A 22,722-nucleotide genomic window follows, 5' to 3' on the forward strand; every position below is an offset into this window, starting at 1 on the left:
ATAAGGAAGGGGTATTTTCCGTTGATCAACATTCTTTATGTTAGTATCTCCCTTGGGAAGCTGGTGGGAGGAGTGGAAGTTTTGTTTTGTTTTAGGGCGGGAGGGATTTGGTTACACACGAAGTCCCTGCCATACCACTACTACTACTTTAAACCATCAAACTCTGTTTTAATTTCCAACACACAATTACAATCCCATATGATGGGTGATATAGTACGAGCGGATACCAGGTATGGTGAGGCTACCAAGGAGGTCACTGTCAACGATGCCAGGGAGGATCCAGAAAATGGAGTCTTAAAAAGGAACGGGAAGGGCAGGTGGGGGAGGAGACTGCAGAGGTAAGTAGAGGCAGACATGGTCCAGAATTTGACACATTCTGTTCTGTGTGTCTTATGCAAATATAAACAAAAGGCTGGTACCCTTTGTCTTTTTAGTAGACTGCACGTGGCTCTAATTCCGGCCCCTCACCCTAAACCTCCCTAACTGGGGGCAGCACCAGCAATAACCTCGGTCTAGCATGTGCCTCTTTACCAGTCAGGATGTCAGAAGACCAGGAAGCTGAACAGCAGAGGCCGAAAAACACACCTTGCCCTGTTTTAAGTATCCCTGGTTAAAAAAATCTTGCAGGAGATAATGAAAGGCCGTTAAGCTTGCAGGACTCTCATTATTATTCAAATGCAGTAAAGAGAATGCGGGCATATTGAAGACTTCAGATTTATTCTGCAAATGACATGGAATTTGAAAGCAGTTTCCAGCTCTGTGCCAGCTCTCAGATGGTTCATAATTCTTCAGGCTGTGATGGGCCATCTACACATCCTTTCCCCAGGTGGCTGTTGGGCTGAGAGTTCGGTAGTGATGTGCTAGGTTTGAACCCTGGAGGGGCTAGGGAAGATCACTGAATAACATGAACAGCCTGAGGTCAAAGCTGCCTGGTGCCTGCAGCTCAATAGCAGGCCCAGCAGAACAGGAGCCATCTGTGGGGCAGTTAAGGAGGTGGTGTAGGTACACACTCTCTTGGCTCCTGTAGGAGGGCTCAGAGGGCGATGACATGACAACACATAACAATCAGTTACATTTCTCAGACCCAACCTTCCACGGTACCTGTAACCATGTCTGTCATGAGAAACCAGTAGGTAAAGTCAACAAATGAATAAATCCTTTTTGAAAAAAGAGGAATTTGGAAAGAGGAACAAACATGGTATTTCAGGGTCTGTTCAAATTGAAATCTTTGCAACAAAGGTAATTACTATGGGGTTGATGTAATGCTGCTTTATAAATTAATCATTAACCATGTGGCAAACAGCATGCCCCAACCTAGACTGGATCATTTCATGAACCTGATCTTTCAAGAAGCTGAGTGGGGCTCCTTCTTGCTGTTACCTACAACTCTAAAGTAAGTATCAAAGCATCAAGATTTAGCTGCCGAGAGACCCTCCCAGGACTAAAATGGCACAGCCTGATGAGGTCTATCAGCAATCCTATCTAACTGGAAACTAGAACGGGAAAAAAATTATTACCTAACTATAGAGTTTATATCAAAGGCTCATTTCCCAGTTAGCTGCTAAACATAACACACCAGGCGTGTGTATGTTATGCTCAGCTAAAGTGAGAGCAATTTATCTCTAGGCTCACCCTGGATTTTCCTGTATTATGAGAATGGCAAACAGTTGACGAATATTTTGTTTGGGGGGGGCTGAGATGGTAAAAGAAGTTCCATGCAGTGAGCTCAGATAAGAGACCACACACTGGCCTATTAAATAACAATCTTAAAAGGTGCTTCTCATTTCCTAATGGAGTCTCCCATTAGAATATGGCCTTCAGCAATAAGCTTTTCCAATTTAGCCAGTCACCTGATAGGAATTCCCCAGGACTGATGTTTATTCTGTGGTAATGGCAGATGTCTCTCACTGTAGCACAGACGTTAACCTGGTACCACCTGGAACCCTAGGCTTCCCCGGGGAAGGCACCAGGAAGGCGATTTCCATTTGGGCACAGTCATTTCAGGGCACACACTGGGTGTGCTCTCTTCCCTACTAGGCACCCATACTTACCAAACCAGTCCAAAAGAGAAAGAACAGGAATAGCCATGTCGTATCTGTGCACTTCCGATAAAGCTGAGGTCTCCACCCTCTTTGCCGGGGGGTTCTCTCTGCAGAAGCCTTCCAGACCGGGGCGGGGGGGGGGGGAAAGGGGGAGGACTTGAAAAGAGGATAAATAAACATATGGGTCCTAACCTGCATCCAAACGTACTGAAGACTGTTCAAAGTAACTTTTCTTTCTTTTCCTTCTTCCTTTCTTTTCCTTTTATTTATCTTATTTTTTAAAAATGTGGCCTCCCGAAGTTTTCAACGGAGACTTCGAAACACCTGCTCTGTGCGGAGCGGACGTGAAGTCCCCAGTCGCCAAATCCTTACCTGGACGTGCACCAGCGGGCGGCCCCAAGTTTGCGCTCCGCAGCCAGCTTCTCCCTCGCCTCCGCCCCAGCATCTGAGTGGGGTCCTACGTCCTTCCCGCCAGGTGTCCCCAGAACTCGGCGGGGCCGGGGCGGGGGCTTTATCCGCGAGGATTGGGGAAGGCGGAAGCGTGCTCGGAGGTCGCCCGAACCTTCTCCCAGGACCCCTAGCCTTCCCGCGGGGCCTTTTTCCCTCCGGGGCCCCGTCGCCCCGGGGTGCGGGGCGGTCGCTCACCAGGTACTGGGCGCCGGGGCACTGCATCCTGCGCTCCGGGGCCGGGCGGGGGTGCTGCGAGCAGACGCCGCACTCGCGGCGGGAGCAGCGTGGCGGGGAGGCCCAGCGGCCGGAAGGGGCACAGCGCCGCCCAGCGGCCGCCTTCCAGAGCCGCGAACTTGGCCTTCGGCTCCACCTGAGCGGCTCCGGGCCCGCCCCGTCAGTCACCTGTCCGCGGCAGTGCCGCCTTTTTCTAGGGCCTTCGGCCTCAACGACCTGCGCCGTGGCAACTCCTGGGATATCCATTTCGCCGACCGAAGCGCAGACCCGGGCCTCGCCACGATCCTAATTAACGCGTCCGCTCCTGCAGAGAGCAAGAAGTAGAAAGTCTCAGCAAATCCTTCCGACCGTGGGGTGGGGCGGGGCGGGGCGGGGGGAAGGTGTCGTGCTGCGTTATATGTAGCTGACAGGTAAGTAGCGCTTACCCGGTGCCGGCTTCTCTTCTAACGGCTTCACAGGCATTGTTAAATAATCAACTAGGCAGAAATCATTGTTTTCTGCGAAACAATGAGGGCAATGAGGCACAGGAAAGCAGTGATGGCATATGCTAGTAAGCTGTAGAACTATGAGTTGAACCCAGGCACTCAAGCAGGCACTTTCAAGGTGGTTCCTTGCCAACACTCCTGTGAGGGATGGCAAGAGCAATATGAATCAGGAAAAATATCACGAAACTAAAAGAGAAATATTAAGCATGAAAAATGTAATAATTGGCATGAATGTTCATTGATGCTATTTATTAATAACGTGGGATAAATATAGTAGAACAGATACAGCTGAAGAGGAATTAGAGATTGGAAGAATGGTTTCAGCAACTCTCTAGAGGCAGAAGGAAAAGGCTGAAAAAAGGAAATAGGGCAGTTTATTTTAAATTTCCTAATTAATATCAAAGATAGAGCTAGAACAGAAAAGGATTGATATAAAAATAGAAAGGAGGAAATATTTGAAGGCCTAACGGTGGTTGAAATAAAGAAACCTCAGACTGCATGGGCAAATCTCATGCCAAATATATATTTCAAATATCTTTTTCATTTTTTAGGAATTCCCTAAAAATCCATTTATTGGAGCAATGGACCAATTACCCAACTAGTTCTCATCAGAATAACAGCGCTCCTACTCTGACCCACGGATCAGTCAACTCACTTGTCACACGACTGTACCCTTTAAGCCTCGCTTCAAACCCTCCCCTTGCTGTGTTCAGCAGTCCTCAACGATTGCATGCCCAAGTTGCCCAATCTAATCAGCCTGTCTACGTTGGAGGACCCAACTTATACCAGACCCTGAAAAATCTATAAATATCTCATCTTGAAACACATCAAACATGTTTATATTAATAAATTTATAATAGTACTAAATAAAAATAAAGCCTCATTGATTGCCTTTAGAAGTTTCTAGGGGTCACACTCATTATTTTGAAAACTGGTTAAGGAAAGGGAAAGAAATCAAGCACATATCCTGCCTCTCCTATATGAACTATACTTTAGGGTAATCACATAACTGATTAAGGAGATTTTTCTTTATAGAAATATTCTGGCTTATATAGGTGCAGAAGGAATGATAGAATTTTGGATATCACAATCTGCCAAACATGACAACAAAGGGACAATCAGACGTCAGTCTTCCCCCAGTGGAGAACACATTGCCACCTGTGAGGTAGTCAATCCAAAAAGTCTACTTGAATCTGACTACCACTTTATAAGATATATAGGGAATAGAAGAACAAGTCAAATGACATCACAGGGATGCCATCAGCAAAATCAAGAATGGGAGAGTCCCAGACACATGACCTAATTTTAATATCATCCACAATAGTAGCAGCAGCGAGAAGATTATAAGAAAAAAAAAAAGACAGAGGGAAAACCTATAAATTAAGAGACTTGGAAGGTATTTTAACATATAGCAGAAGACATTGTTTAGCTCCAGATTAAACCAATTGGAAAAATGAAAGGAAAGAACTTTCAGAGAACTATCTGATTGGATATTTGATAATTTGAAGTAATTTATATTAAGGAATTTGGGGATCTGATGATGTCATTAGGATTACATTTAAGGAGAGTCCTTATTTATATTTACATACTGAAACCTCTACAAAATAGTAGGCTGTCTGGGATTTGCTTCAAAAAATCCAGGGCAACCATTTTCTTACACCATACACAAAAATAGACTCAACATGGGTAAAAGACCTAAATGTGAGACAGGAATCCATCAAAATCCTAGAGGAGAACACAAGCAGCAACCTCTTTGGCCTCAGTGGTAGCAACTTCTTGCTAGAAACATCCCCAAAGGCAAGGGAGACAAAGGCAAAAATGAACTATTGGGACTTCACCAAGATAAAAAGCTTTTGCACAACAAAGGAAACAATCAACAAACTAAAAGACAACCCACTGAATGGGAGAAGATACTTGCTAATGATATATCTTAGTCATTAAGGGGTTAGTATTCAAAATATATAATGAACTTACACAACTCAACACCAAAAAAACAACCCAATTAAAAAATGGGCAGAAGACATGCACAGACATTTCTCTAAAGAAGACGTACAGATGGCCAACAGACACGAAAAAATGCTCAAAATTGCTCGGCATCAAGGAAACACAAATCAAAACCTCAATGAGATACCACCTCACACCAGTCAGAATGGCTAGAATTAACAATTCAGGAAACAACAGATGTTGGTGGGGATGTGGAGAAAGGGGAACCCTCCTACACTGTTGGTGGGAATGCAAGCTGGTGCAGCCACTCTGGAAAACAGTATGGAGGTTCCTCAAAAAGTTGAAAATAGAGCTACCCTATGACCCAGCAATTGCACTACTGGGTATTTACTCCAAAGATACAAATGTAGGGATCCGAAGAGGTATGTGCACCCCGATGTTTATAGCAGCAATGCCCACAATAACCAAACTATGGAAAGAGCCGAGATGTCCCTCAACAGATGAATGGATAAAGAAGATGTGAGATACACACACACACAATGGAATACTACTCAGCCATAAAAAAGGAATCTTGCCATTTGCAACGATGTGGATGGAACTAGAGGGTATTATGCTAAGCTAAATAAGTCAATCAGAGGAAGACAATTATCATATGATCTCACTCGTATGTGGAATTTAAGAAACAAAACAGAGGATCATAGGGGAAGAGAGGAAACAATAAAACAAGATGAAATCAGAGAGGGAGACAAACTATAAGAGACTCTTAATCATAGGAAACTGAGGCTTGCTGGAGGGGAGAGAGGTGGAGGGATGGGGTAACTGGGTGATGGACATTAAGGAGGGCACGTGATGTAACGAACACTGGGTGTTATACGCAACTGATGAATCACTGAACTCTACTTCTGAAACTAATAATATACTATGTTAACTAATTGAATTTAAAATTTAAAAATATTTTTAAAAATCCAGGGCAAAGGGCAATGGGCAGAGGTGTGGGGGGAAACAAGACTGACCATCTACTGTAATTGCTGGAGTTGGGGAAGTACACGTGGGGGTTCATTAAATTATTTTCTCTACTTTTTGTGTGTTTGAAGCTTTATACACACACTCCCACACACCGAGAGTAAACCACAGTGCATGCCCCCTCTGGAGCCTCCACTTAGGAAGCCTCTGACACTTTCTGTAGGCAGGCCCCTGTTAGTGAGCATACTTACCTTTTCTCCTGTTTTACTCCCCATCCCCTCAACCTGAGTGCTCAGCCGGCCCCACACGTTCTTCAAGAGGCAACAGTCCCTGCTTGCCTTAGGATGGTTGTGTCTGCAGCTCTATTGGCCCAGCCAGGTGCCACCCTCTTACGGTTTTGCTCCCCTTCAATGTCCTCTGCAACCCCCTCTGGGTCCCTGGTGCTCCTGTAGCACTTTGGCCAGAACGTTTTTGCCTCTTCTGCTGGAACCTTCCCACCCCTTCCTCATACCACCATTTCCGCCCATCTAGCCCTAAGTTCTTCATGGTTCTCATGCCTGTCCTTCCTGATATTCTAATCTGCGCCTCTTCAAAGGCTTTGGCCCTTCCTTAACTTCTAGTTGCTCTCTGCAGAGATGCTAGACTTGCACTCCTGTCCCAATCTGGCCAGATGGAGATGCAATTAGAACCACACAGGTTGCCCACTGCCGCTTTGGGTCAGTCTCTTAGGTGCAGGCTAAAGTTTGAGCTAAGCTTCAGTCTGCACATCCCATTGACACTGCTTTGGAGCCAGCACGTTGGGGAAGGTCAGATTTCCCACCCCGCATCCCACTTTCCTCAAGCTTCCTCCCCCGCCTCACTAGCTCTGTGGCTGAGTTCCCAGCATGCTTTGAACCATAGCCTGACACCCCATGGTTAAGATAGTGTGATGTTGGAGGTAATAAAGCCCCTTCTCTTCCAGGAATAAGGGCTCCCCTAGGACAATCATTAGAGGCTCCAGAGGAGGCAGGACCATCAACTCAGGCCTGAGGGTCCAGATCTTTTATCATCTGACTTTTCCTGTCAGCCAGGAAGACCCATCCCTCAGATTGGAAGCCAGAAATGAGATAGAGGATACAAGGGGCCTTGGGTTTGAACTTTGGTTGGTCCTGGAATAGCAAGATACATTGGACCGAGAAGGGGGTTGTGAGGAGCCATTTGGCTGTGAACAGAGGAGGGAGTGGTGGTGGGTAAGGGAGCCAAGCAAGGTGTGTGTGTGCAGAGGAGTCCCAGCCCTCTGGAGCTAGGATGCGGTAATTTCAGGGTGAGGAAGTTGGAGGTTCAGAAAAGTCTTACTTTTCTCCTTGAAATCTTTGGATCAGAAATCCGGTCTTTGGAACTTTGATTATTTTTAGCCTAATCTCCATCCTACAAGGATTGACTGAACATTTGCTTTGTGCCAGGACTTGGGACATCTCAGCGGGCATGGACCCCAAGGAGGAATATTTGCCCCTCCATGGAGGTCATGCTCACCTGGGGCTGGTGATGAGCCATGTGGTGGGGGTTCGCTGCCCAGTGTGATGGTCCCCGGAAGCTGTCATGGAGAAGGGTGTCTGAGCTGAGTGGCAAAAGGTGAGTAAGAGAAGATGAGGCAGAGAAAGGTGGGCACGGCATTCCAGGCAGAAGAAACAGCACAGATAAAGGCTTGGCTGCATGGAAGCGCATGGAGAACCCCAAGCAACATGGGATTGCTGGAAGGTGAACATGAGCAAGGGAAGAAGGGAAGGGGAGAGGGTATGATGAGTCTGTGGGCAGAGAGCGCCCCTCCCCCCATTTAGGGACCGACAGGCCACACCAAGTTTCTGCTTGTCTTTCTGTGCCTATATCTTTCCCATTTGCCCTCTCTTTGTAGAACAGGGATCATTTCTATAGTTTGTTACGAGAACAGCTTTTGGAAATTGCTACCCTGCCCTGGTTGTGCTCAGAGGACCGGAAGGAGCGGGGCTTGTGTCCTCCTTGGACCTCAGAGGAGCTGGAAGCAAGAGTGACAGTTTGGAGGCTGGGCATTTGGGGGGGGGGTGGACAGCGAGAACCAAGTGAGCAAAGTCTCATGGGCAAGTGAGATACAGGGACAATACAACCACCAGGCTCGCCTCCTAAATGTGATCCTTGGAACACATCTCTCTTCCAGCCCCACGGAACTTTCAGTTTGGTTAAAAAATTGTTTTTTAGGGGCGCCTGAGTGGCTCAGTTGGTTAAGCAGCTGCCTTCGGCTCAGGCTGTGATCCCGGAGTCCTGGGATCGAGCCCCACGTTGGGCTCCCTGCTCAGCGGGAAGCCTGCTTCTCCTTCTCCCTCTGCTTCTCCCTCTGCTCCTGCTCTCTTGCTTGTTCACTCTCTCAAATAAATAAAATCTTAAAAAAATTGTTTTTATTACAAATGGTTATATATATTAAATTATATTATTTATGTTCATATATTCTTTTGTATATATCACATGTTGCATAAAATTGTGTTACACATATGTGTCATATATGTAACACATCTAAGTTGTAAGAGATAATAACATGAACATTCCCAAATCTACCAACTACCGTGAGAAGGACAACATTACCGTAATGCCCCTCCTCAAACACAACCCGTCAAACCTTCAATCTCAGAGGTAACTACTGTTTCGAAGTTTGTTTATCAATCCCTTGCCTAAACCTACTTATGCTATCTTAAACCTTACATAATAGAACGTCTTTGCTTTCTAAGGGGATGTTATAAAAGGTGGTGGTATCTGGCGTATAGCTGGCAGAAACATTTTTCACCCAACATTTTTTCATGTTTGGTTTTAAAACTGAGGCTGGTCCTTCATAGACTTACCCAGACAAGTTAACCACAGACTTGTTCACCATAATACGGAAAAGCAGAACAATCAGATTTCTGAGTCTTCAAATTCTGCTCAGTCTAATCTGTTTTCCTTTGTCCCACCATTTCCATGTAGTCAGATTTCAGTCTTATTTGCCTATCAATCAGCTCTTCTGATCTCCCCGGTGTCTACATTTGAGTAGGGTGAGCTACAAACAACCTCAAGACACATCCTACTTTCCTTCACCAAGTATTTGTCACTGTTGCTAGGACACCTGGTGCCCGCACTGGTCTGCAGAAATGGTTTTCTTCTTCCTAGGTCTTTCAGTGAATGACAACAGTTCTAATAACAAAGCCACCAGAAAGCCTGTAGAATCATTCTTTACTGGGACTGGGGCCTGAACAGAAGGAAGTATGACCTGATCCCTCTTGTGTGTTCTGGGGGACATTAGGCCTTTATTAGCTTCCGAGGGCTGCTACAACAAATCACCCCAAATTTGGTGGCCCAACACAACAAAAATGCATTTTCTCACAGCTCTGGAGGCTAGAAGTCTGAAGAAGCCTCTAGAAAAGGAGAATCTTTCCTTTCAGCTGGCTCCGAGTGCCCCTGGGCTTGAGGCTCCATGGTTTCAATCTCTGCTCTGCCCTCACAAGGCCATCTTTCCTGGGCCACCATGTGCCTCCTTTTTCCTTTTATAAGGACACCCTTCCATCGGATTTAGAGACTACCTGAGTCCGTCTGGGATGATTTCCTCTTAAGATCCATACCTTAACTACCTTTATTCCAAATAAAGTCACATTCTGAGATTCCAGTAGAAGTATCTTTTTTTGGGGGGTGGGGTGGGGGACATTATTTAACCTACTATAGACCTGCAGATGCTACTTGAAGAAAATGTCCTGTGATTAGGTACATCTTAGAAATATACCCCTGTCCATACCCCCTCAGAGCATCACACTGTTCATCAGTATATTGCATACTGGCCCACAGTGTGTGTGTGTGTGTGTGTGTGTGTGTGTTAACAACTATTAACACTGTTTTGAGAAGCGCTGTTAGGGACTATACATTTTTGGAGGACATGGTCAACTTAACAGATTGATATATGCAGGGTCTTCAATAGTGTGGGTGGAATGATTTCCCAAGACACCTAGAAAGCCCTTCTTCCCATGGCTCACTGACCTGCCATTGAGGTCAGTGCTACCTCCAATTTCTTAGAGACAAAAGCCTTTTAGTCCACACTGAAGGAAAACAAATACAAATGGCCTTTGGAGAGGGCATTTGAGTAATAACTCCATGCAAAGATATGAATGACTGATACCAGATTCTTTTCTTACCAAAGGTCTTGATAGAGGGCAGAGGATACTTAGACGTTGAGGCCAATAGGGCTTCTGAAGATGGAGGGGTGGCATGCAAGGGCCGACCGAAGCCTGAAAGTCGAACCTTCTCAGGGCCAGTACTATTATTCCACAGTTTCACACTTTATGACTGGAAGTGCTCATCTCTTTAACCGGAATTGTAGGACTACATTTGCATTTTGACACCAATAATTGATACATAAAGATATCATCTATTTTTTTGCTTCTTGCCAAATACCTGATATCAGAATTTTTAATAGATACAGGTAGAATCATCTAGAAGGCACATTGAATTTTCTTTTCCTTTTTTTTTTTTTTTAAAGATTTTATTTATTTGACAGAGAGAGAGAGAGAGAGAGAGAGCACAGTCGGGGGAGAGAAAGAAGCAGGCTCCCCGCTGAGCAGGGACCCTGACGTGGGGCTCGATCCACGTCAGGGGCTCGATCCCAGCTCAGGTCTGGGATCATGACCTGAGTGGAAGGCAGCCACTTAATTGACTGAGCCACCCAGACACCCCGAATTTTATTTTCTAATATTGTTATATTTGATTACCTGTGGCCTTTTCTCTCTTTTCATTCAACAGGTAACCCGTCCATTTGGATTAAGTGTGTAGTATTGTAAAAATGGGAAAAACAACTAACCACCAACATGAATATGTACTGTTTTAAAAATTCTTACATGCAAACATTGTGGGGGGCAAGTGTGCCTATTTATTCTGAATTGTATCAATCCAGCAGTCTCATCTTTTTCTGCTCTGGGTGGGGGGAGAGGAAAAGGCAAGAGAGAGAGAGACAAGAAGGGAGGAGGGGCCATGGTGCTCCTGATGAAGAAAGAGCAGTAAGTCAAGAGTGTGGAAGCTCGTCACCAGCTGTAGGAAATTAGGCAAACCTCCTTTCTCTCTAGGCCTCTTTCTAACATGAAGGTCTTTTTGACATGAGGTCTTTTTCGAGCTCGGAAATCCTATGATTTAAAATTACATGGCATAGGTATAGAGACCCAAAACCCAGAATAAACAAAAGGAAGCAAATGACAGAGATGAACAAAAATAGAAGTGACAATATACTAGAGATGATCAATGAAAACAAAACCAAACCTTATTCTTTGAAAAGACTGAAATAATAAAAAAAAAAAAAGGCAAGCCTCTGTAAGGCAGATCAATAAAATAGGTTGGAGATAAAATATGCAAAATACCCAGCATGTAACAAGGACAGATATTAAGATAGTTTTCCGTGATGGGACACCCCTTTCTACTTTGCTTTTTTCTTTCCCATCTTCCTTAGTTTCCCTCTTCTTATATTTTATTTCTATTCTTATTTTGCCTTCATTCTGTATCCCCACATCATATCTGATGTTGGTACTTGCTCTGTTAGACCCCTGGGGGTTGTAAACCTCAGACCAGCGTTCTGGCAAAGCCCTGGCGGTGAGGGGTAATGTAGTTGCCAATTTTGTACAGCAGGTGGCGCTGTAAGCCAGCGGCTGGGGAGTCAAACCAGCCATAGATTGTTTTTCCCGTTGGTTCTAAGATCTTCGTTCTTTTTAAAAAAGATTTTATTAATTTGACAGAGAGAGAGAGAGAGAGTACAAGCAAGGGGAGCAGCAGAGGGAGAGAGAGAAACAGGCTCCCCGCGGGGCAGGGAGTCTGACCGGGGGCTTGATTCCAGGACCCCGGGATCTGACCTGAGCTGAAGGCGGAGGCTTAATCGACTGACCCACCCCGGCACCCTTAGATCTTTTCCTTTATTATTTATGTTTGCATTTTTACATTTCCAAAATTGTGAGGCATCTTACACTCAATATGTAGATTTACTGTAGAATTTAATGCGTTTGAAAGCTGTTACTAAATTGATGTTTCTTCTTAACAAATCTTAACATTGTCTTAGACTGGAGGACGTTTGCTATGTTATGAACCTTAGCACAACCTGGAATGCACTGATGACCCATGGATAATATTCAAAATCACTAAACGTAAGTTCTTACTGTAGAATTAAAAGTGATGTACTCTCGGAGGGCCTGGGTGGCTCAGTCAGTTAAACATCTGACTCTTGATTTCTGCTCAGGTCGTGATCTCAGGGTCGTGAGATGGAGCCCTAGGTCAGGCTCCCTGCTTAGTGTGGAGTCTGCTTAAGAATCTCTTTCCCTCTCCCTCTCTCCCCTCCCCCTCAAATAAATAAATAAATCTTTTAAAAAAATAAAAGTAATGTACTCTTTAGTTGTCAGGGAATCACTGCAGATTTGGAGTTGGACAGACTCAGGGGTTTGGAACCAGGCTCGGGCACTTACCAGCTGTCGATCTTGGGTAAACGTCTTACCCTCCATAAGCTTCAGTTTCCTCATCTTTAAAATGGTGAGAACAATGGCTAATTTGGAAGATTGTTATTGTATGCCTGCTATATAACGTGGCTCACAGCAGTTTCCATGAACTCCACCTGGTGTTCCATAATTTTCAAAGGCTTAGGTTAGCAACAGAATGTGAAACAGACCCTGTTAATTTACGACAAACAGGGAGAGTGCACCTGTGCTCTTCAATGAGCTAGCTGATTGACCTGGGGCTGTGGCTACCCGGCCCTTGTTGGGCACACAGCCCAGATGGCGCTGCTTTACCATCTCCAACAGTTTCGTTCCTGGAGCAGAATCTTCTGGGGCGTTTGTTAAGCAGGTAGATTCCCGGGCCCACCCAGATCTGCTAAATTAAAATCTCTGGAGGTGAGGCACAAAATATTCTTTAAAACAGGTTCTCCATATTGTTTGTAGGGACACAAAAATATGGTAACTCTGACCAGACTAGTTTTGGGATCATATTAACTTAGCTTAATTTCTGTAGTACTGTGTTTGAATGATACGATGATTTTTAAGCTGCTCATTGGGCAGTGGAAAAACAAGACTAAAGGACTGCTCTGGTTCCTGCTGTTCTTTCTGCTTCCCCATGTGTTGCTCATCTGTCACCAGCCAGCTAAGGGGCTTCTACTAGCGAATGGGTCTTGAACCAGCAAGAGGAATAAGTTCCGGAGATTTCATGCACAGCATAGAGATTATCATCGATAATACTGTGTTTTTGCTTCCAAATTGCTAAGAGGCACCATCTTAAATGTTCTCAGCCCAAAATAGAACTGGAAATTCTGTGACGTGGTAGAGGTGTTAGCTCAACCCTACGGCGGGGATGATGTTGCAGTGTATAAATGTATCCTATCATACGCTTCGTACACCTTAAACTTACCCAATGTCTTATGTCGATGCTTTCTCAATTACAAAAAGTTAAAAAAAAAAATGAATGGGAAAAAAATGAATGGGGGCAGGTGGGATGGTAATGCCGATGATATAGTCAGAAAATGAGAATTCTAAGTGGGTGAAGGTTCTAGATACCTGATGTCTAACTTTTTAAATGTCTCCACTATTTTGACATTTTTTGATGAAAAAGGATTTAGTCCACAAATATATGCTGATGGCTTCCCAAGTCCCAGGCTCAGACTGTTTCTCAGTAGGCAGAACACAAAGACTAGAGCACCTGATATTTGGAGCTGGGAGAGCCAGTTGCACCGGCTCACCCCACACGGCCAGCTTTCTGGGAAGAGGGCCTCCCAACACCGTGCCACCCTGTCAGTCACGACTTGTGTCTGTGCATGCATTCTTCCAGCTGCAGGTCAAGTAATTGTTGGTCGGACTGTCAAGGCTCCGGTTCTATTTCTGAGGCCCCTCAAACTATCAAGTTGCCTGCTGAACTTAACTTTATTCCTCCTCAAACGATTGATTGCCTTGAGGGTAACTTAAGGTGCCAAAAAACTTGAATATTTAATCTGCATCTATACACACACGCGCACATACACAAATGTGTACATTTGGGGGCAGGTCTAGCACACTATCGCTTCTGTACACTTGGTCTACTACGCTCGGTCAAAATTGTTTTCTAGGACACAGTTAAATGACGGGGGACGAGGCCACCGTGGAGTAAAGCGCACACCGCCTGCACATCAGCTCAGGATGGAGCAGTAGAGGGCTCCATGGAGGGGAGCATTTGCAGATGTGAGTTACTCACCACCAGGGGACCCAACTGTCACTGTCACGGAGCCTACAACGGCACTCAGAGCAGGGGAAAACAGACTGCCGTGTCCCGTGTGGGTTGGCATAGCGATTTACTTTTTGGGTGTACTATTTCAGAGACAAATGGCACTATAATGAAACAGAATAGAGTGGCTGCTCCAAATCGGGGGTATGTGTGCCTTATCTTTCTTAATTAGGGTCATTCGTAGGAACAGAAATTGTTGTAGTGTGTGATCATGTTGAGAATTATTGGGAACAGCTTGCGGGGCTGGGGGTGGGCAGGCTCGTTTGCCCAGTCCTCTCTGCGTCCGGCCACTCTGTCCCGCTCCCTGCGCCGGGGTCTGCTCATTACTAGGTGTGCCTCTTACTCCTCTATGTCTCTCGTGTCCTCTTCTATCTCATGCGGCTACACGAGTAGCCAAATTTAACGGAGGTATAACTAGCATAGGACATTATGTTCCGGTGTACAACATAATGATTCGGTATATGTATACATTGTAAAATGATCATGCAGTAAGTCTAGTTAACATCCATCCCCACTCAGTTACAGAATTGTTTTTCTTGGGATGAGAACTTGTAAGCTCTACTCTCTTAGCAACTTTCAAATATGTACCACACTATTATTGAGCATAGCCAGCATGCTGTCCATTACATCCCCACGACTTACACTTCTTTTATAGCTGGAAGTTTGTACCTTTTGATTTTCTCCATCCATTTCACCTACCCGCCACCTCGGGCAACCATCAGTCTGTTCTCCACACCTAAGAGCTGGTTTTTCTGGTTTTTGTTTGTAAGTTTCCACATACAGGAGTCCCCCTTATCCACAGCTCTGCTTTCTTATTCTCCCCCCTCATAAAGGTAACTCAGAGGAGCCCTGGATGAAGTACAGCATAATAATTAAGGGCTCAAGGGGCTCCTGGGTGGTGCAGTTGGTTAAGTGGCTGCCTCTTGATTTCGGCTCAGGTGATGATCTCAGGGTCGTGGGATCGAGTCCCACGTTGGGCAACGCGCTCCGTACGGACTCTGCTTGGGATTCTTTCTCTCAGCCTCTGCCCCTCCCATTCGTGCTCACGCTCTCTCTCAAGATAAATAAATAAATCTTTTAAAACAACAATCAAGGGCTTGAATAACAATCAAGGAACTCTGTCCCTTACTATTTGTGTGGAATCGGTTTTCTTATCTGTAAAACAGGCATAATAATACCTACCTCTTTGCTGTGGGAATTCAATGAGATTAGCTATGCTAGTCTTAACACAATGCCTGATACACAATAAGTATTCAATAAATACTAGTTGTCACTTTTCTTCTTTTTCCTCTTCACCCTGACTTTCCCACTTCAAAAATATTTGTTTAGCCGTGCTTGCTTTTGTACACTGCTTCAAAAAATTTTTTTGGAGCAAGGCTGCATATAAATGAATACTCGATATTGCTAGTGCCTTTTTAAAGAGTTCTACCAATGTATGAGAGGGATTCCAATGTAGGGGATGAAGTAGACAATAAGGTCGGTTGTAATATAACAACATCTATCCAAAGACGTAAAGTGCTCATTACCTTTGACACAGTAATTTCATCTTTCTCACTCTACACATGAAAAAAGCTGAAACAGTTTTATGTACAAGAAAAGCTCACTCACAGAATTTTTTCATAGTTCTGTTTATAACAGCTAAAATGTAAAAACAATTCGAAGGTCTTTTAAAGGAGAAATGGCTAACTTACTCAAGAAAATTTTATTCAGTCATTAAAATAATGTTTTTGAAATTATATGGTAGCATGGCAAATACTTACGATGTAATACCAAGGGGAAAGGACAATTGACTTTGTTGTGTCTGTAACATGACTACAGCAGCCTAGGATGGTCTGTAAACAAAGAGACTGGAAGGAAATATATTAGCATGTTAATGGATTTTGAATGGAGAAACAATGGGTGACTTTCAAATCCCCTTTTCCACGTGCTTCTGTAATTCCCAGTTTTCTTTAATAATGAATTTCCCACCCACACACAATGCCATTTAAGGACTGTTCATAAGTCATGGATAAACACAAGAGGACAGCTCAGATTGAACTGTTTTCTTTGGACAGGATGTCATCATTATTAAGAGAAATTCAATCGCCTAAGCTATGATAGTGGGACAGGGTGTAGCTTGGAGGCTTATGTAATGGGGCAATTTAATATAGATTTCTGTCAGCAGCCTTCCTTGTACTGATAACGTGAGAGAAAGCAGAACACCTTTAGAGAAGGTGACGGGGAGGCAGAGTCTTTGTACCATTCACGGAAGTTACAGAAATTCCAAAATCAGGGAAATGGAATTCCAGAGCAGAATTCATAGCCTATTAGGGGAAAAAAAAAAAATTCCTTCAAACCTTATCTCTCAGTGGTAAGCAAAATCCAATTAAAACATGTTTTACTGTTAACGCCTTTTTAGTATTATTTATTTTTTAGCCTACAGCCATTAAAGACATTTTAGAACTCAATGAGTTATATACTTTAATTTTATGCTGTGTATTGTCTTTTCTGATTACAAATTTTAAATATACAAAATATATAAATTAATGAATGGAATTCATTATTAATCATAGCACCCAGAGAAGGACCCCTGTTAGTTAGGATTTCTGATGTGAAATTTCTCTCTCTTTCTGATAGAAATACAGCTAACATTCCTTGAGTGATTACCAAGTGCTTGGCGCTGCTTGGAGAATTTTACATGTGATAACTAAATTTATTCTCACAGCAAACTTTTGAGGTGGATACAGGAATTCTCTCCATTGCATTGCTGAGATTCTTGTCTAACACCATGCAGCTGGGGGGGTTGGGGTGGGATGCAGAGCCAGGACGTGAAACCCAAATGTTCTGGCTCCTAGTCCATGCACTTAATCTTTCTCTCCACAGCTTTAATGTATTTATAACTACACTACAGGGGGATCATACTACACCTAATGTCTTGTAACCTGTTTTTTTTTTTTTAATGTATCTGAACATCATTCTAGGTCAATGGAGATCAATCTACTTCAGTATTTTTAAAAGCTGCATTGTATTTAATCGTGTGGTATCTCATAACGTCTTTAACCATAATCCACATGGCTGGACATTTAAACAGCAATGGAATGCACATTCTTACATGAAGATGTGCATTTGAGAGATTATTTCATTAGGATAAATTCTTGGACCAGAAACATCTGGGTCAAAATAAAGATTTTCAAGGCTTTAAATGCCTGTTGCCAAAAAAAGGCTGCCAAGCAAAGTTGTGCGAATTTACATCCCCCCCCGGCCCCACAGAAGAGTGTTTTCCTTTACATCCTAGAGCGTTTCTCAAACTTGTGCAGCTTGACCTACTGTAAGAAATACATCGCACATAGTGATTCGGTATATACACATTAAACAAAACTTACTATTTTCCTGACCTGATGCAATGACCTTTTTCTCTCCTCTCCTTTTCAAAATTTTCTTAAATGCTAGATATGGTGCACTACGTTAATTACATAATCCATGAACGGGTAGTAACTCACAGTTTGAAAAACACTATGTTAATGCTTCAATATTAATGTTCTCTTTAGTATTTGCCTATATGATAATCTGAAATAGTGGCAAGTTATTGTTTCTATCTTAATTCTTTTAATTACTGGAGAGGTTGAACGTTTGGAAAATCATATTTTTGGAAAGATTAAATTTAAGTTCACTGCTTCTCAACTTCTACTGCACGTTAGACTTTTAAAAAATCCTATCCTTTAGTTAAGTGCTGGACCAAATAATTTCTAGAGATTGGGCCCAAGTATCCAAATTTGTGGTCAAGGCTGAGAATAAATGCTGTAGATGGCTATAGGAAATGAGAGATTTATGTGATGGTGTTATTCATGACATACCTAGATTGTTACTTTGTAAAACTGCATTTGGTTTGATGTCCCTTTCAATTTGATACTTATTTTAAAATTTATTTGGCACACATTTAAATAAACAAACAAGTTAAATATGATTAACTTTCTGAAAGGTTTGATTCAATTGTAAGAGTTCTGAGTATTAAGCATGTGTCACTTCCAAGGGTCACTCCTTATTTAAATTAAAGACCTCTAATATTTTTTGGAAGTCTACTGTGTGCAAAGCACAGTGCCAGACCTGTCAGGTTAGAAGATGAGCCAGCAGCTCACCATGTAATAGGCACCCCAACCTACGTGTGCAAATAACTACAACACCAGAAAGAAAGTGATAATTTCATAATCATATGAATTTAGAAATAAGACAAAAAATTACACCTCCAATATTTATTTGAGAGAGAGGAGAGAATGAGAGAGAGCACGAGAGCAGAATGAGGGGCAGAGGGAGATGCAGACTCCCTGCTGAGCAGGGAGCTCGATGTAAACACTACATATTTTTAAAATATCGTAGTTATCTGAAGGGGTGACTTAACCCCATCTTAAGTCTGAAGTTAAAGAAGGGTCCTAATTTTGGTGTATGAGCTGTTAGCCGCACAAATCACAGTTATGCATATTTAAGTCTGATTTAGTAGAGATTTATGGCAAAGAAACTCATGGGAGATAGTGTGGATTCTCATGAATAAAACCACATTATGGAAGAACCAAGGTGCTATTTAATATGTCAGGGTTTCATCCAATAGAGAATTCCAATTGTCTCCTGGACAGTCCACCTAGATGGTCCTCTTGAACCCCAAACTTAACATGTCTCCCCAGTAGAAGTCTTAGCTGCCTCCTGCCTCTTCCTCAAGCCATGTTCCGTCCTCTAATTGTGGTGCAGTGGACAATTGTGTGCTTTGCAATAAGACAGAGGTTACTTTCCATCTCCAAAGCTGTTTCCTTGGCTAGGGAAATACACCACTTGCTGGCCCAGACCAGTCTGGGGGATTGTGGGTGGTCTGAGGGCCTGAGCACTGGCTGCAGGTGCTGACCGTGTGATCCCGTCTCTGAAAGCTCAAGAAGGCCAGCCTGGGACAACACTCCCCCTCCCTCCCTCCCTCTTCCTGTTTTTGCTTTTCTGTTGTGCATGGAGAGGACTTGAGAAGAGGAGGGACGCTCACGGGAAGCTCTCAGAAGGCCACTAGGACCAGCCTCTGGTCCCAAGACTGTCCTGGAGAAGTCAAGACTACAGAGTAGTAAGTGTGCAGAGGGTATCAACTTGATGGCTGGCATGAGGGAGAGATATAGATGGATTCCAAAAGTGTTCCAGAGATTGGTGAATGGCGGGTGACTAAGAGGAGCTGGGGGTTGAAGTCAAAGGGGGTCATTCATGCTCTCTAATGGCATCTGTCTCTAGTCTGCTGTTTGGTCATATGTGGCACTCCTCAAGTCTCCAGCTTCCTCTACTCCTGCTCCCTGCGAAGTGTGCCAGAGTAGAAAAAGCTTTGTCCTTGAGGAAGTTACTTAACCTTTCTGTGCTTCAGTTAACGCAACTATAATAACTGGATAGATGACAGCCTGTTAGAAGGGGTGAGCTCTGATGGCCAGGTTCAGGCCCCTGTACACATCCAGCTGGGCAAGTGCCCAAGATCTCAGATGATCGCAGGGGATGTCGACAAGGGGGGCCGGGGTGTGGTGGGTGGGCTGTGAGCTTACATGGGGTCCCGCCATCTTCTCTCGCGGTGTAAAATGTCCACCCTCAGGCAGTACAGCCCTTGGCAGAGATGTTGCAGAACCGTTGTGGATCCAGTCAGATGATGAATCAGCTGATCAGTTTTTACCTGCCCTTCACCTACTTAGGGAGAGGACCAGGGGAAAGAACAGAAATTCCAGCAGTCTTGGAGACTCAGATTATTGGAGTATGGATTTTCCTCTGGTTGGCCATGGTTACTAGAGGTCAATGATCAAGTCATCAAACCCAGACACAGGACTTTTAGAGCTGAAACATGGAAAACAAGGGAGAGCTACATCCTGTTGGGTCACATCCTGTTCACGAAGGCAGGAAGTAGAGCAACAGACCAAGATGGTTAGAAAAACATGACGCTTATGAAGCATTTGCACGCTATGTGTGTATGTACATTTTGGTATACAATTTTTTAAGGCGCTGTGAATCAAGGCTCATATATCATGCTTTTTGGAAGTTCTCAAGCTTCTTGTGAAATAAAACTGGCCAAAAGCCAACACTTTATTATATGACTGTTGCTCCATCAGTAATCATACCAATCTAAGAAATAAAACAATATCCTATTTGCCATCTGAAAACTGGTCATAGGGCACTCTTTCCTCCAGGAATAGGAATGCAAGGCTGGGAATTTCTCAGTGGCAGTCTTAGCGAGTGTGAGATTGTGGCTCTTGGCCAGAAATAGGAGATTTATTGCCTCTCTCAAAGGGAAGGATGGATTGTCCCAGCATGGGCAGTCTGCAGTGGGTCTCCCAGGAGGCACCAGGCTCGTGTGGAATCGCTGGCACATAGCATCTCTGCTCAAAGCACAGCTTGGCTGTTCTTTATGCAGCTGCCTCAGCTGATGAAAGGGCTTCTTGGCCTCAGGCATGCGGAAGTCCCATCTGCTCCTTTCTCTTTACCTCCACTGCTCTCACTCACCTTCTCTTTCTTCTCTCCCCTTCTCTTGCATGTATTTCTTGGTGAGATGCTGCTTTGCATGAGGGTGGGATTAAGGAGAAAGCCACCGGCATCACTTGGGTTGGATGTTGATTGTTAGCATCCTTCAGGAAGCGATTCGAGAGGCCCATTCGAGCTCTGGACTATCTGGTCACTCAGGACTGCGGTGCCTCTAAGATAAGGCCAGCATTCAGGATGGTGGTGCTCGAACTTCTGGATTGCTGGTACCCCGAATCTGCCTTTAAGATTTAAAAACCATGTGCTTTGCAACTAGTTCTCAGTGGTTTTCTGACATTCTTCCTGAATTTCTTTAGTCTTTGTTAAGTAATTGTGCTAGGAATGCACCACAGTTACTAGGAAATTAGCTCTTGGGAATATCCATGTGTCATGGAGCCTTCCAGGAGGTAGGCTTGCTAAAGGCTTCACTTATCATCCAGTGGTTTCAGATTTTAGTGTTTAGAGAAAGAGAGAGAGAGAGAGAGAGGGAGAGGGAGAGAGAAAGAAAGAAGAAAGAAAAGAAAGAAAGAAAGAAAGAAAGAAAGAAAGAAAGAAAGAAAGAAAGAAAGAAAGAAAGATATTGATGGTGTTAAGATCTACGCATGCATAGTGTAGTTTTTGTTCTGAAGATTTTAAATAATGGAAATCCAACAGAAATATTGCATGTAATCTTATCCTAACATAAAATTATGTTTTTATTTGTCCATATGTTCTTCTAGTTTCTGTGACAGAACCTATTTACAATATCCTAAATATTTTATATTTTCATGAATATATATTCATGCATGAGAGATTTTTTAAAAAAAATGACAATTAGACCCATTTTTATTGCTCATGGACAGAACAGCTGAATGACCACAGTAAGTTGGGGGTTTCCTTTCTGGCTTTGCCCCTGGGCCTCCAACATTTCAGTATTTCAGTTCAGTCTGTGCAAAGTGGGAGCTTATGACTAGCGACCTTACAAATCTACCGGGCGGAAAAATCACTGGTGCATGATTTCAGAATGACCGATGGAAAGATGTGGTTCTCAAATGCTGTGAGACTTATAGGACCTCAAGATCCGTGCAGGTCACCAGGCAGACCTGCCCCCCTTCTGCCCTTACCCTTTTACTGCTTATTTTTCTTTTTCTGCTCACCGTTCCCCACCATTCCTTCCTCAAAATCCTGTGTACATCCAAGAGTGAGGATCCTACTTGCTCATCCCTGTGGTGCCTGTTGTATGATTGGCAATGGGCTAATTACCGTTCTTCCTCCCTTCTCGTTTACTCCTGCTCCTTGATGAGGGAGGCGCCCTTATCCCCATAAGCCCCACTTTGCAGGAAAGGTAACTGCGTTAGTGCTGAAGTCTCTTGCTCCAGATCTGCTTGTAAGGGATGGAGGTACTGTTGCCACACAGATCTTTGCAATTACATCTTTCTTTCTTTTTATTTTTTTAAAGATTTTATTTATGGATTTGAGAGCAAGAGAGAGCACACACAGCGGGGTGGGAGAGGGGAAGGGAGAGGGAGAAGCAGAATCCCCGCTGAGCAGGGAGCTAGATGCAGGGCTCGAGGGAGCTCCATCCCAGGACCCTGAGATCATGACCTGAACCAAAGTTGGAGGCTTAACCGACTGAGCCACCCGGGCACCCCTCTTTGCATTTATATCTTTCTAATTATAGATCAAATGCTTTCCCAGCCCTACCTTCCAATGCAGAGTCTGGTTCAGAAATGGTAGAAATAGAAGGCATGTTTTAGAGTCAGCTGCTTAGGGCCCCTGGGTGGCTCAGTTGGTTAAGCGTCTGCCTTCCACTCAGGTCATGATCCCAGGGTCCTGGGATCGAGCCCCACATCGGGCTCCCTGCTCAGCAAGGAGCCTGCTTCTCC

At 44.0% G+C, this 22,722-nt stretch overlaps 1 protein-coding gene across 1 annotated transcript in view; it reads right to left on the reverse strand.

Moving 5' to 3' along the window:
* The window catches only part of SLC44A3 (solute carrier family 44 member 3), a 91,051-nt gene extending 88,307 nt beyond the window's left edge, over window positions 1–2,744 (reverse strand). Inside the window, exons 1-2 of the mRNA XM_028102095.2 lie at window positions 2,688–2,744; window positions 2,052–2,159 (exon numbers count right to left, since the gene is read on the reverse strand). Of these exons, the coding sequence (XP_027957896.2) occupies window positions 2,052–2,159; window positions 2,688–2,714 (135 nt within the window). The 5' untranslated portion in view covers window positions 2,715–2,744. The remainder of the gene's footprint in view (window positions 1–2,051; window positions 2,160–2,687) is intronic.
* Between the last annotated feature and the right edge of the window lie 19,978 nt (window positions 2,745–22,722).

This window comes from Eumetopias jubatus, unplaced genomic scaffold, assembly GCF_037043125.1.
Source record: "Eumetopias jubatus isolate StellerSeaLion01/CBP00866 unplaced genomic scaffold, mEumJub1_p1.0 scaffold_4, whole genome shotgun sequence".
NCBI classification, from domain to species: Eukaryota; Metazoa; Chordata; class Mammalia; order Carnivora; family Otariidae; genus Eumetopias; species Eumetopias jubatus.